Source organism: Lepidochelys olivacea (genome assembly GCF_965140295.1).
Source record: "Lepidochelys olivacea isolate rLepOli2 genome assembly, chromosome: 16".
Taxonomy (NCBI): domain Eukaryota; kingdom Metazoa; phylum Chordata; order Testudines; family Cheloniidae; genus Lepidochelys; species Lepidochelys olivacea.
This window is the reverse complement of record NC_140426.1, coordinates 26,258,674-26,272,780: the sequence shown is the minus strand read 5'-3', so window position 1 is coordinate 26,272,780 and position 14,107 is coordinate 26,258,674. Positions and strand designations below refer to the sequence as shown.

The 14,107-nt window shown below is 49.1% G+C and overlaps 2 protein-coding genes across 6 annotated transcripts in view; one reads left to right on the top strand and one right to left on the bottom strand.

Moving 5' to 3' along the window:
• The first annotated feature begins 4,226 nt into the window (after positions 1-4,226).
• LOC311532255 (uncharacterized protein) lies at positions 4,227-8,480 on the top strand. Of its 2 annotated transcripts, none has more exons than XM_084650560.1 (4): positions 4,227-4,397; positions 5,210-5,324; positions 5,748-5,876; positions 7,276-8,480. In XM_084650560.1, exons 1-4 carry the CDS (start codon positions 4,363-4,365, stop codon positions 7,423-7,425), a joined length of 429 nt encoding a protein of 142 aa, XP_084506686.1. In that variant the 5' UTR covers positions 4,227-4,362; the 3' UTR covers positions 7,426-8,480. The 2 variants fall into 2 exon arrangements, with proteins under 2 accessions (XP_084506686.1, XP_084506687.1); XM_084650561.1 differs by having other exon boundaries at positions 4,229-4,397; positions 5,210-5,309.
• A 1,309-nt stretch (positions 8,481-9,789) lies between these two features.
• The window catches only part of GAPVD1 (GTPase activating protein and VPS9 domains 1), a 63,540-nt gene continuing 59,222 nt past the window's right edge, over positions 9,790-14,107 (bottom strand). For all 4 annotated transcript variants that reach the window (XM_084649706.1, XM_084649707.1, XM_084649708.1 and 1 more), the window contains one exon: positions 9,790-13,928. In XM_084649706.1, coding sequence (XP_084505832.1) covers positions 13,788-13,928 — 141 coding nt within the window. In that variant the 3' untranslated portion in view covers positions 9,790-13,787. The remainder of the gene's footprint in view (positions 13,929-14,107) is intronic.

The following is a 14,107-nucleotide window of genomic DNA, read 5'->3' as shown; positions in this document are numbered from 1 at the left end:
GTTCCTGCTGCCCCGGTTGTCAGGGAATCTGCAGAGGCTTAGCTGCCATTGCTCAGAGTCCATGAAAGGGGAGCAGGCTTCCTGGGCCCGGAGCAGCTGGTGAGTGAAACGCAGAGAGACGCTCTCAGGAAACACAGGCAGGTTTGAGGCCGTCTGCACTGGGCTCTGTCTAGCCGAGGCAGGACCCAGTTTCTGCTGTGCCCAGGACTGTGCTGAGCATGAGGCTGGTCTGAAGTGACGTTTGCAGCACACAAGGGCCTCTCCTCAGCCTTTCATTCTAGCTCCAGGCAGGGTCACAAACCTCTAATCAAAGGCCTCCCATCACCTTTTCTTGAACCTTCCTTTTCGTTTTAACCTGGTGCCTTCAACTCTTGTTCGAATGAGCCCTCCTGGGCCCGACAGCCCGGCGAGCTGACTGCGGTGCAGTCCTGGCAGTCTGCTCAGACTCGCAGGCGATGGGAGAATGGAGACAAGGAGGGGTGAGCCCAGCTCTTGCGCTTGTCCACACCAGCAATGTGCGGGACTCTGCTATAAGCACCATAAGAGCCATCGATAACCAGCATTCCCTGGGTAGGGGCTCTTGGATCAGGACACGCTGCACCCGGGACTGTCCCGTGAAATCCCTCGCAGATGCTAGATGCAGCCCACGCTGGGACTCAATTCACAAGGTCTGGAGGCTGAAAATCTCTCTCATGCTAACTTCCAGGTATATGATTTAATGAAAGGCACAATAAGAAGTGAAACAATTAGAATTTCTGCCTCATTATCATGGTAATCTTATCAGTCAGATAATGAGGTATTAATGGAGATTTAATGTGCCTCTCATAACAGAATCCCTTGGAGAAAACACATAAGGAAATTGCTGTAAATCCACTTAATGATGGAAAGGTCCCCAAACACCATATTCCAAAGGATGAAAAATGCTGGATGCAAATGAGCGAGAATCAAGGTCAATAACACTGCAGGGACTGAGCTAATGGTGGGCCTGGATACAGATAATAAAAATTGCATGTTGCTTTTTAAACCTCAGCCTTTGTTGTTTTCAAGTGTGCATTTCAGCTAATGAACTAACAGAACTGAACAGGGTGAATTGTGTGTTTTAGAAATGACTGAAAAACTCTGTCTGAACTGGTCTGTCCAGGCGGGATGGACTCTCACCCTCCCACCATCTGCTGGGGGGTAGGAGTCACGAGTCCAGGCAGCTAGTGAGGAAAGAGGCATTTGTCCCCAACATGACACCAAAGGGCAGGTGCAGCCCAAGGAAGAGCAAGGCAGGTTCATCCACCAATCGGGGAGGGTGAGTGGGGGACTCAGTGGAATAAGGTGGTGTCTAAAGGCCCAGGGTCACTCCAAGCATGGCTTCCTCTCCCGTCACAAATGGTGCAGGGCAAGGAGCTTCTCCAGCCAGCAGCAGATGTGGAGGAGCTGAGTCCACTCCTGCAGGCCAGGGTCTTTGTGCCAATGCAGCAGAGGAAGCCGCAGGAATACTCTGAGCCTCTCCTTTACATTGACCATCTGGGGTCTGCAGGTGCTTTGCACCTATCAGTTACTCCCAAGAATCTGAGCCCCAGTCCTCTGCTCTAGCTGCTACTGATGCAGCTCTGCAGGAATGGCTCTGCACTGCACCATGCCGGGGTGTCCCCTTGGTGCCCGACACACCTTCCGCTTTGGGACTCACTGGGCCTTCAGTGATTCCGATCAGCCCCTGAGCTGCAGCCCATGCCCCATTTGTGGGCCAGGTGCCTCCTTTCCCCTGCTGTTTCCAGGCCTCAGTGAGTGATCCCAGGGCTGTCACTCAAAGCACAGCGGAGCAGGGACCCGGGGAGCTGGCCACAAGGTTTGCAGCAAGGCAGGTGTCAGTGAAATATGGCCGCACTGCCACAAGGCATGGGTTGGGTTTCTTGTTAATGGAAATGGCTGGGAATGGAAACTCCCGCTCTCCAACTTCTTACTTTGCCAAGGGGGGCAGGGCTCAGGCTCACAGGTCCCGGCAGGTGGGCTCCTTAGCTCCTCTGACCAAAACCCCAGTGCTGCTGGGGACAGGAGGTTTTCCCATGGTGGAAATGCCCCGCATGGGGCCCAACAGACTGAGACTCAGCTCTTTGCTCAGGGCTCCACCTTGCCAGAGGGTGATCAGGGCCTGCTCGCTTGCACCTGCGGGCTAGCATCACAGCTGAGGGAGGGGAGGACAGGTGGAGGACACGACAGAAGGGGCTGCTGGAGTCCAGGCAGCCTCCCCCAACTGTTAGAAGCTGCTAGGCTTAACCTCTTGACAGTACAGGCCTGGACAAAGATCAGTGACCCTCACTAAGAGCCTGGCAGCTGACCTGGGGTGCCTTGAACTGCGGGACCACTGCCAGCACCCAGTGCTGGTGCTTTAGACCCCACAGCTGCTGCCTCTCCCTCCTTGCCCCCTTGGCTGAGATGGGGGAACGAGGGGCTCCCCTCATAGGAGTGAGGCTCCGGGCCCGGGGGTGGGGGCTGGTGTTGCCTCTCCCTGGGGCAGTAGCTGGAGCTGGCATGTCCCACCATAACAGCTGCAGTGGCTGTTGGGCAGGTGCCTGGCTTTATCGGCCACAGATTTCCCAGGGAGGGGCTCCCCATTTATCTTCATCATGGCTCCAAGCTGCAGCGTGTGGTGGCAATGGGCTGCCTGCGTACCACCCACCAGGGGTCCACCTCGCTCATCTGTTTTCTCCTGTTTACAGGGACATTCACATGCCAGTGGGGAGCTGCCTCTCCTCACAGCCTGTCACAGGCCCCGTCTCCATAGCCCCCTTCTGCGGGCAGCGTGCGCTACCCCCGAGCCCCTAGGCAGGCAGCCCCCCACCCTGCCCTCAGGGACTCCGGCTGCCCTGGGATGGTCCCTCAGGTTGCTGCACGTGCCCGGGTTGTCTAGCTCCTCAGGCCAGGCCCTCCCAGCCCCACCGTCGAGGATGTGCTTTGCTCTGGGCCAGCCCAGCGGAAGTATGTACGTGGGAGTAATGAAGGTCCTGTTCTCTGAATGCCTGAAGAGCCCTCCTGGGGTGTCTGAAGAAGGTGCAGAGCTGTCCCTGCATGAACTCTGACCAGCCCCATGCTGCCCCAGGACCAGGCAGGAAGGGGGCCGGGAAGGGTGGCCGCAGGGTGGCTGTTGCACTCTCCAGGCTGCTGTCTGACTGGCACTCCTAGCGGCACTTCCCTGGGCCCCTCCTGAGGCTCTCGCGCTCTCTGTCCCGGCTCCCAGTTGACCCTCCCCAGCATAGTGTCAGTGCAGGTGGCATCTGGACAGGGAGCTGGGCTCACGTGCAGCCTTTCCCATGGTGAGCACGGGGCATTCGCCCACTGAGGACAGAACAGCCTCCTTGGGGAGCTCTGCTGTAGCTGTCTTTGGCAAGTATCATCAGACCTCTTAGTTACAGTTAGCAGCTGGACAGAAGAGCGGGGAGCCAGCCCCCTGCGTCCAGCCAGCTTTCCACAGGGCTCTGCAATAAGGCATTGCATGTCTCACAGTGCCAGGGTGGGCGGCCCCAGAGGCGGGCTGCAGGAGGAGGGGGCATGGGTGGGTTTTCATTGCACGGTTCCTGTGTTCTCTGCTCTCCGATAACCCACGGTGACAGCTAGAAGCATTGAGCCTTGCGGGGGCATGGGGAGGGGAGAGGGGCAGTCAGAGATTGTGGGACAAACGCATTCGCCGGATGCTTCTACCAGAACGATCTCTGGAGGGAGTTGAGTGGGTGATGCGCCATGCTTCTCCTCTGGCACATGCTCCCATCTGGACCGGGCGGCTAGGGGCTCAGGCCAGTTCCTAGTGGGAGCTGCCAGGTGCCCTGGGGGTGGAAGGGCCCTGGGGGATGAGCATGGGGCTCTCAGCCACTAGATGTCAGCCTTGGAAAGGGAACAAGAGAGGCCAGGCAGGGCTTGCAGCCAGGGGCTGCCTGCCAGCATCTCCCCTCCCCCGCCCAGAGTCAGGCCGGTGCAATGCTCCCTTGCCGCAGGCTATCAGCACAGGATGCTCTCATGGTGGGTGCAGGGCCTCCTCTGCAGAGGGCCCCTCGCTGCTCCAGTCCCCTCCTCACCTGGGGCCGGGGGCAGTGCCAGACAGGCAGCATGGCGCTGAATGGGCCCAGTGCATGGCAGGCTTTGGCTCACTGCACCGCCTGGTGTGGCCATGTCGGAGCCAGGCTCTGGCTGGGCTCTGGAGCCGGAGGACAGAGGCAGGGCTGGTGCAAGTCACTTGCCGGCTCTCGCCCAGCCAGATGAGGGGTGAAAAGGTCAGCCCGCCCTGTGCAGAGGCAGCTCCCCTTCCCAGTGCGCTGCCTTCTGGCTGGGATTCGCAGGTGTCCACAGGCTGCAGTCACAGGGCCGGAGAGGCCAGCTCACATGGAGAATATGGCACGGCTCTGTCAGCAGCATGGGTAAGTGACCCCTGCCTCCTCCAGGGCTCTAGGAACCCAGGGTGGGGCTCGGCCCCTTGGTCTGCGAGGCCGCTGGTAACTCAGTGCCATAGGGACACCCACAGTGAGGGGCCCTCCAGCCACCCAGAGGTGGGGCTGGCATGGCAGTGCCCTTTCCATGCCCACCCAGCTTCCCTTGCTCCCCAGAGCATGCTGGGATGAAGGACCCTGCCCTGGACCAAGACAGGAACTGCTGTGGCAAAGTGCCTGCCTGACGCTAAAGCCGGTGGCATAGGGGCTGTGCTCACATGCACCCCCTTGTAAGCACACACAAAGCCAGGAAACGTGCCTGTATTTTTCCTCCCAGCCATTGGGCTCCTCTCACTGCTCCGTCAGCCTGTTGGCCGTGAAGGTTGGTTTCCCGGTTAGGGAGGAAACCCAGACACGCTGCGCACGTAGCACAAGCCAGGGGAACTCTCTGCAGGGGCCAGATAAACCAGCTAAGAACTGGAGGTGGCCAGGGAGCGTTGTCTAAGGGATCCGAGCTGTGGGGACTGGGAGTCAGGGCTCCTGGGCTGCATTCTTGGCTGTGGGAGGAGGTGGCGTCTAGTGGATTAAAGCAGGGGTGACTGGATTCCTGGGGCTTGGTCACAGGCCTGAGTTTTCTGCCCTGTAAAATGTCTATAAGAATCCTGGAGGGTGAGTTCATGCTTGGGGGTCCTCAGTGGAAAAGCGAGAGGGCAAGACAAAGCTCTGTCCAGCGATAGCTGTGTCGTTAGGCCCGGGTGCCAGTCTCTGCTGTGTGCTGGGCTCTCATGAGTGGTCTGTTGCAGGATCCCACTCTGGGTGGCACCTGTCCTGGAGCAAGCAGCAACAATGAAGTGTGATAGGAGCAGGAGGCACCAGGCCTACAGACTCATCCGCCGGCGGCTGGTGAGAGGAAGGAAGGTGGGGAAGGAGCCCAGCCTTTTGCTTCAGGCTCCCCTCGAAGAGAGGGGGCCTTGGGAGCGAAGGGGAGGCTAACGTAAACCCGGCTCTAGTGTTACATCGGGTACATGTCTACGTGGCACGTGTGCGGCGCAGTGGGCTTCCAGGGACTACAGAGCTGCACGGCTAGCTCGGGCATGGACAGTGGGTTTGCAATAAAGTAAAGGCAGCTTCCACTGGGCCTGAATTTACAGCACCGGTACCAGGGACGGTCCGCAGCCTTATGCTGTAGTGATTTCCATGATCTACATGTGGTGCCAAAGTTCATGGCAAAGAGGCATGTGATGGGGCCCTTTTCACATCTGCTTTGGGGAGGAAATGGTTGTGTACAATGCGCCCATTTTGTATTATTGTCCAGCGTAACCTGTCTGCTTGTATTTAAAGTGGGAAGGAGGAATAGGCCTGGAGAAAACAAAGTATCCAACTTACATTTACCCAAAGGAGCTGAAGAACTTAATGAGATCTGCCTTCCCAGCAGGGGTCTGCAACTATCCCGACCCAGGCCACAGCAAGGTACGTGCCTGGAAAGCCCTTTCCTGCTGCATCGGGCAGCCTCTCTGAGGTCACAGCATTAGAGAGGGTTAATGATCAGAGAAAGGGAAGTGTTAAAGCTTCATCTCATGTTTCTGTGCTTGGGGCAGGATGCAGAAAGCTAATAAACCAGGGATGGTGAGTAAAAAAAACCTGCTGCTCATGCCTGCATCCATCCCAGCTCCCAAGTCAGGCAGGGAGGGACATCACCCAGTATTAATAATTTTCTGCCTGCACAGCCAATTAATTATTGGTGAGAAAGCACAGTGGCCACTCAGAGCAGGGGCTGAGGACGAATCTGTCTTGCCGTTTCTTGCAAAAATCCAGGCCTGGATCTCCTAAGAGGGGATTCTAATGCCCTGGCAATTCTAGGCTAGTCATCCTGGCAGCCCACGTGCCTCTGCTCTGCAGTTGCAACAGGCAGGACCAGGCCTGTCAATTGCTTGGGGTGGGACTTGGCTCTCCACAGCAACCGGTGGGCTCCTAGTCCCTGGCTTTCCCTGAGCGAGAGAGCTCAGGCCATCCACAGAAGAATCCCAGTTTGGCTCCAGAGTGACTCTCTTTCTGCTCTTCTTTGGGGTAAGGGGACTTTGCGCCCCACGCAGAAGTAAAGAGCTGCTCTGCATGCCCCTCCCTTGCAGCTGAGCCCAGCAAGGCAGCTGCCCTTCCAGTGTCTCTGTGAAGCCCTCCCTCCAGGGCACACTAGCTCTGCTCATGAGCTTCAGCTACAGCTGTTGGCAGCTCAGCTCCATGAGGCCTGATCCTGGCTCCTGCAGCTGCAGAGCAGAAAGCTCCATTATGGGAACCATGAGCCTGGCTGCAAGAGACCAGCATCCCAGCACAAAGACTCCCCGCCGGCCTGGCTCTCTTCCTTTGCTCTGCGGTAGCACTGAGGGCCCCTTCTTGTGCTTACATGGGGTAAGACGGGAGCTTTGTGATTCTTCCCCCGCCCAGCTAAACCATAAGCGTCTAAGGGCATAACAGGGGGCCAGAGTCTCACTAGCATAACTTGGCGCAGTTCACCCACTCCCATGGAGCCAGGCAGCATTGGTGTGGTTGTGTCGGTCCCAGGATATTAGAGACAGGGTGGAGGAGATGTAATCTCTTTTGAGCTATCCCGGGCTCTTCCTGAAGCTTTATCTTCCTGAAGAAGAGCTCAGGGTAGCTCAAAAGCTTGTCTCTCTCCCCCCAAGAGAAGTTGGCCCAGTAAAAGATGTTACACCTCCCCCCTCTGGTCTCTCTCCCACAGACCAGGAATTACAGCAGCTGGGGATCTGACCCAGAACCATGTTGTGGGGCCTGTCCGCAGGTGGGGTGGGGGAGAACACACCTCTACCGCTCACGCGGTGGGCTGTAACTTTCTGCATCGTCCTGTTCGAAGGTGGTACATGTGACGCTTGAAGACCTGCGCCTGCTCGACCACCCTGGGGCAGGGAGCGCGCAGCCGTTTGCAATAGAACCTCCTCCCCCGGCAGCAGAGCATTTACTGGAACAGGAGGGAATGAGGCAGCAGCAGGAGACACATGGTTAATCTCACCCTGCTTTGGCACCGTACCCCAGGGCTCCAGCCACACCCCTCCCCCCAAACAGTCCTCCCAACTCACTCCATTACAGCCACGTCTCACTGGCAGGTCTCAAGCTCTCTCCCCAGGAGCCCACCCTACAAGCAAAAACACCTTTGTACCCACCTGCAGCCAGCCCACTTCCCCTAAAGGGCAAAATGCTGAGTTCATTCCCATTTCTCTTACCTATCACTATGGCCCTGGCTTGATTTTCCACCCAGCTACTATTCCTCTCGTGAGATCTCCTGCCAGAAGAAACCAGCACAGCTTGTCTGTCACTCCACCCTGGAAAGAGAGGTTCTTGACTGTCCCCAAAAGGTTTTGCATACAAGTGTCAACAGAAGAGCTGTGTGGTGATGGGGGTGAATGCTTTTCCAGCAGCCCCAAGCCCAGGGAGCAAAATAGGCCCCATAGATGTACAGTATACCCTTTCCCCTGACACAGGAGGTGAGGTAGGTCTGAGGGAGAGCCTTAAGCTGTGAACACTCATTTCCATTGTCCTGGTCTAGGAATTGCCATTGGTACAGCTATGCTCTCAGGGGGTGTGAAAAGTCTACTCCCCTGAAAGACGTAGTTATACTGACCTAACCCCCAGTGTAGTCAGTGCTAGGTCACTAGAAGAAATCTTCTGTTGACCTAGCTACTGCCTCTCAGAGAGATGGATTACTGACACTGATGAGAAGCCCTCCCTGTGGCATAGGTAGCAGCCAAGTAGTGCATCCCTTTCCAGCCATTACAGAGTGACCATGGGCAAGTCATTTCACCCTTCTGTGTTTGTTTCCTCAATCACAATTATCTGACAAAAGTGGTTCATGCTTTGAGAGCCTTATATGAAAAATGCTGGAGAAGTGCAGCGCTAAGTATTCCCTACTCATTTCTGTTCTGACAGGAGGATGTGTTGTGAATTTCATTTTTGTTAATAAAGGCTTTATGAAACCAGATCTCTTACTGAGGCTGCTGTAAGTGGACAAAATGTGAACAAAATTAACTCCTGCTGAACTCTTTTCAGAAGCACATTTAAGCTAACGACTTCACTTTTGACATTAAATTATATTGCTGGGAAAATGTTCTCTGTAATGGACAAACACCTCTGCCCAGGAATGTGAAGACAGGCTGCAGAAGGGAGCCTGCTGGGGAGGCTTAGTTTCAGTTTGGTGCTGGGTGGAGGAATGCAGGGAACCCCAGGGCTGGGGTCTAAGCTCCCTGCTCCCCAGAAGGACTTGACTGAGGGGTCCTGGTTGTACCCACAACCTCTGTTTTGGACTGTGTTCCTGTTGTCCAATAAACCTTCTGTTTTACTGGCTGGCTGAGAGTCTCAGTGAATCCCAGGAAGAGGGGTGCAGGGCCTGGACTCCCCCACACTCCGTGACAATTACCATGTAAATGTTTTCAGCTGCAAACCACAGCACTGTCTCATAATCCATAAGAGCTGCAGGATTCTTGCTGTATAAGATCTGGTGTTAGGCTGTTGCAAATTATTCCACTCTGCTAGTCAAATTAAATGGATAAGAACAGAGCCTAGCAAAATCTACCCTGTAGCGGCTAGATAATGTTAAATGAGGTTACTAGTAGATTAACCTGTTTAAAATAGTTAGTCTATTCATCTTTCAGGCAGCAGTATGTTAATCTGAACCATTTGTTATGGTCTTAAATTTTCAATAGGAGACATTTTTAAAAAGGAAAGAAAAACTGAAGTGACTTTAGTACTTATGGACTTGAGAGTCATGGTGAATGAAATCCTCTATCCACTGATCAGGTATAGTACAGGTAACAAAGGTCTTCCTCCAGTGTGTCCTGCCCAGGTTACAGAGCCATCACCCGCACAGGGCTAGGAATGACTTCACTACAAACGTAGCTGATCGTTTGCTCCATGTGGAGATTGGCAACAGGGCCAATTAGCTTCAGTAGTGATGGTGGACCTTGTGAGAGTTGGAATGCAATACTATGCTCAGGACTGTACAAACAGTGATGTAGACCTCTGTCCATCACACTGCAGTGCAAGTCCCCAAACTCATTTCACACATGCCACCAACTGGCCACTTGGTAACTGCATCTGAGGAAGTGAGCTGTAGCTCACGAAAGCTTATGCTCTAATAAATTGGTTAGTCTCTAAGGTGCCACAAGTACACGGCTGTTACTCTGAAACTTGGTAACTACCATCACTATTAACCAGTGCCCTAGAAGTGGAGAGCTCCTTTTCCTGGCACTGGGGTCTTGTTTCCTTTCTGCCCCTCCCCACACCACACCCTTTGAGCTGTACATGTGTATAGATGGGAGGAGTCTACAGATGCAACATTACAGAACAGTGCTGAATTGAAAACAAAGTGCAAAAATTAGTGGAAACAAAGTTGTATATATTACAATAAAATAAGCTTCCAATGCTGGCTTCAGTGCCATTGCAGAATTATACAGAACATGACATGAATGTTACAATGCACAGACATGAAACCCAGTCACGGTTAAACTGCTCTCCTTTTTAATCAGTTTTTACAGAATGATATAATACATTAATAATCACAGTAGAGACAAGATGGGTTTCCTGTATACAAGATTGTGCAAGCTCATTAATTTAAATTTTTAAAGGCTTTACCAGTTTCAAGAGAGGCAGTACAAAGCTTTTAAATAGAGGTGAAGCACAATTAAAGGTACAGAACACACAACAGTAACTCAGCAATTAATTCTCAAGTAGTACAGGCTCAACCAAGCTATCAGCTGTTACCCAAATAAAAGGAGTACTTTCCCTTCCCAACAGTCCACCATGTTTTCTGCTGCTCCAGGTCTCCTGCCACACAGCTAGCCTAAGGCTGCTTTATTTATATGCCTCATAAATTACTAGACTTTAGACAAATATCTTCACTTTCATGCAGCTTTGAGAAGTGGGACTGCTCTTGACTGCTTCCCCTTTCTTAGCCTACTAATTTCCCTCTACGAACTATTCAGCATTAACATGGCAATGAAATCGCAAATTTCTGCTAGAATTTGGCTTCACAGAACATCAGCATTTTCAAACAAACAATCTGATCCAACACTTGGTGTGCCCCACAAACTCACCTACAGTAAAGAGGATTGTGTTTGTGGCTTCTTCCTAAAATTTATGGCAGTTACATTCAGTATTTGGTAGTACCAAAAAAAAAAAAAAATAGGCCATACATTGCAATTCTTCTTAAAGAACAAGCTTTAAAAAGATAAATGATCAGGGGTTAGAAGTAAAAGGGGATTCCCCTGAAGAAGAACGAACCAAGCCTCTTCCCTCCTGCTCCCCATCCCAACAGAGGAAAATAATGCCTTTGTAACATGTATGGGCCCAATCATATGAAATCACAGACAGGTGAGTACTCCTTACTCATATAGGCAGCACCCTGAACTTCAATAATTGGGCCTTGAGTCTGCATATATGATCTGCTATTAATAACCTCCACTCCCCACCTCCCAAAACATTTCTCAGTTCACCGTTAAATGGCTGAAGTAATTCTAACAGCAAGCACTGAAGTCATGAGTACTGATTCAATGCAATGTGTGCGCATGGCTGGTTGGAGCCTTTTGGCAAAACAGTTCTTTTACTGTTTGGTCCTTAATGTGCTTTCCCTCTTTATTTTCTTACTATTGCACAACAGAAAACTTAAAGTCATCTTCCTGTACATATAATTTAACATTTTAAAACAAAATCAGAACACTAGGAAAAAATAGAGACATACACTACCATAAGATTCCTAATTCTTTGGAAAGCCAAATTCTTTTACTACATTTATAACATTGTATAAAAGGCTTTTATAGCAGGTTAAAAAAGAAGCAACGGACCATTCTGCTGTGAAGATTCTCACCTACGTTGGGGTGTATACAAATATTAACCATTTTTAAAATAATTTTATTTAAAAAATTGTTCAAGTTCTTCAATAACTTTTCTATACAGAAAAGCAGTGAAGTGATACAAATGTGAAGAAAATGTTTTTTGCCAGGAGAAAGAACTTTCCAGTAAAGAGAATAAATCCTGAAGACCCGATCAAGCTGATCAACTCCTTTGTGTCCAGACGGCTCATAATTAAAAGGTAAGATGCATGATAACCATTGACTATCATTTGCTCCCCCTTAGACAGCTTATATGTTAAATATAAGAAAACAGTTTAGAATAAGACAGGTTTTAGAGACCAAATATTCTCTGTTACTAAAACCAAAAATTGCAGAATTAAGGGTACGTCAGTAGTTTGATATCAACACAGCAAATACTCAGTGATAATTTAACACAACAGAACGCTTCTGAATTGTGGTATAACAAATGTACATTGCTTTTAGATGTAATTCTGACTCTCTCTTAAAGGGCAATATTGTGCTTTGCTGCTGAATGTTATTGGTCAGGGCTGTGAATGCAATATATTAGCACCAAAAAACCATGACGACTACACAACTAGAGTATTACAATGCCATTCAGACTCAAGATCACAGTAAAGCAGACTACAGCAACTCCATTGCTACTAGAAAGTATTGCTGTACCCTGTAAGTCTATAATAGAGGAGAAAGACTATAAACAAAACTTAAAAAAAAAAAATCTCACTTGAATCCCCATGATTTATTTAACATGATAAAAATGATATACTGAATTACACATTAACGATTAAGTCCTTGAAAACAAAGGTTTCTTTCACTGAATTATGCCTAGACGGGTAACACAGTCACATCTCAATTACTTAATACTGTACATAGATTGTTCTAATTTCAGTTAATGACTTTCAGAAGTAATAGTTTCTTAGATTTTTATGGATTCCCTTTTTAAACAGCTCATGTGGCCTCTAACATGTGGTATGTTGGCCTTTTTAAGTACACAAAAAAAATCTTCAACCCATTTTTGAGCAGTGTTTAGAAATATAAACAGTTCTTCTATTTAAAGAAGGGATGCAAATTATGTCATTTCTTTTACTGCTCAAAGCCAGCAAATCTGGCTCACCTCACTGCCAGGAAAGTGATGGGCACTGGTAGGAAGAGGAGAGAGCGAGGAGTAATGCTGGCATCAAGGGGTTAAGCAGTGTGCCTTTTAAAAAATAAATTGATTGCAGTCCTTTTTTTAAGATAGATCTACAATGACAACGGCCAGTGACCACTCACACGAGTATCAGAAATGGCTTGGGCCAGCTATGGGAATGCTACTATTTCACTCGTCAAGGAAGTGCACCTGCTCTTCTCGTAATTGTCAGTGTCAAAAGGGAGAGGGGGTGAGACATCTGCAAAGATTCCCTGAACTAATTTCATGATGTGTTTTATAAAGGACAATGTGGTACTTTAACATATTTTATATGAATAGTAAAACCTGCACTGCTAGAGAAGATGATACAAAGAACACATAGTAAAAAAAACATTCACTGAAACCCCTGGCATGTGTATTTAATGTGAATAATCAAAATATATATTACAGTTTCAGGTTCTGTAAGGAATTCTGTTTGGGGTTTGTACAGTATACACAGTATTTCAGATGAAAAATATTACAATAAGGTATATACTATTCCTTTTTATATTAGAACTTATCTATTGAAACTTACAGCCCCTCTCCTCTATAAATCCAAACTATTTATTTAAAACGCTCTAATTCCCGACCCCAAAATTTTAAACTTTCAAGTGAGAGCCCTGTGAATTGTAAATTCCAGTTTCAGAAAGTTCTGTAAACTTTATTAAAATTTTAATAAATATTTAGGTTTGCCCTTTTTAAATTTATCCTATTGAGGAAGTCATCTCATTACCCAATACAGTATGTCACAACCTGCTGTAGGAGAGAGAAACTGCTTGTTTGCTGGTTGAAAAGATAATGAGTCCAAAGATGACTGCAGTTTATTAAATATTCTATAATATATTTACATTGTCCTCAGGTTTTAATTTTACCATAGGTGAAGTACAATTAATAATTATGTCAACTGCTACAAATTTTCAGTGCAGCTGGTGTTTTCTTACAAAAGGTGTATTAAGCTAGAAAGGCTCTTAAAAGTGCTTGCCATGATCTTTTTGGTTGGAAACAAAGAAAATGAATGAATTTACATCAACAGAAGTCTAAGGGAAAAATAGTGTCCGTGTGAAAGGGGCAGTGACAGCAGAGTTTCCTAAATGATTTTGAGGATCCACAATACCTGAAAAATGTGGTCCCTTTTTCCCGGGCTAATCTCTATCGGGGGAAAAGATGCAACCAAAATCTGTTAAATTAATTAATCTGATTAGTAAAAAAATTTTTAAATGCTTCCACTTTGTACAATATTATACAAGGAAAGTATTTCTTCAGCCTTTGAAAGGGTTGATATACATTCTTAGAGGCTCTCTGCTGCTAACAGTCTGTCTACATAGGTGCCCTTTCGGGTCACTTGCGATCATCAATGGTTTTAATAAATTCAACTGCTGCTGTGAACTGCATCCACCAGTAAGATTCTTCTCCAGTTAAACAGTTAGCATAGAAGCTACTAATGTACTGAACTGTGGACAACAAGCAGGGCGGGTTTGCCTGGGAGTGAAAAAGAAAAGGTACATGCCACAATTAAGTTTGAGACCGATGTTTTAAAGATAAGTGTTACAAATGTAACAGAACAGAAATGGAATGTTATGTATATAGCACCCCTCAGCCTAGGTTTTGAATATTACACACTGGTACAGCAATGACTGTACAGACAAATACAGATTCCA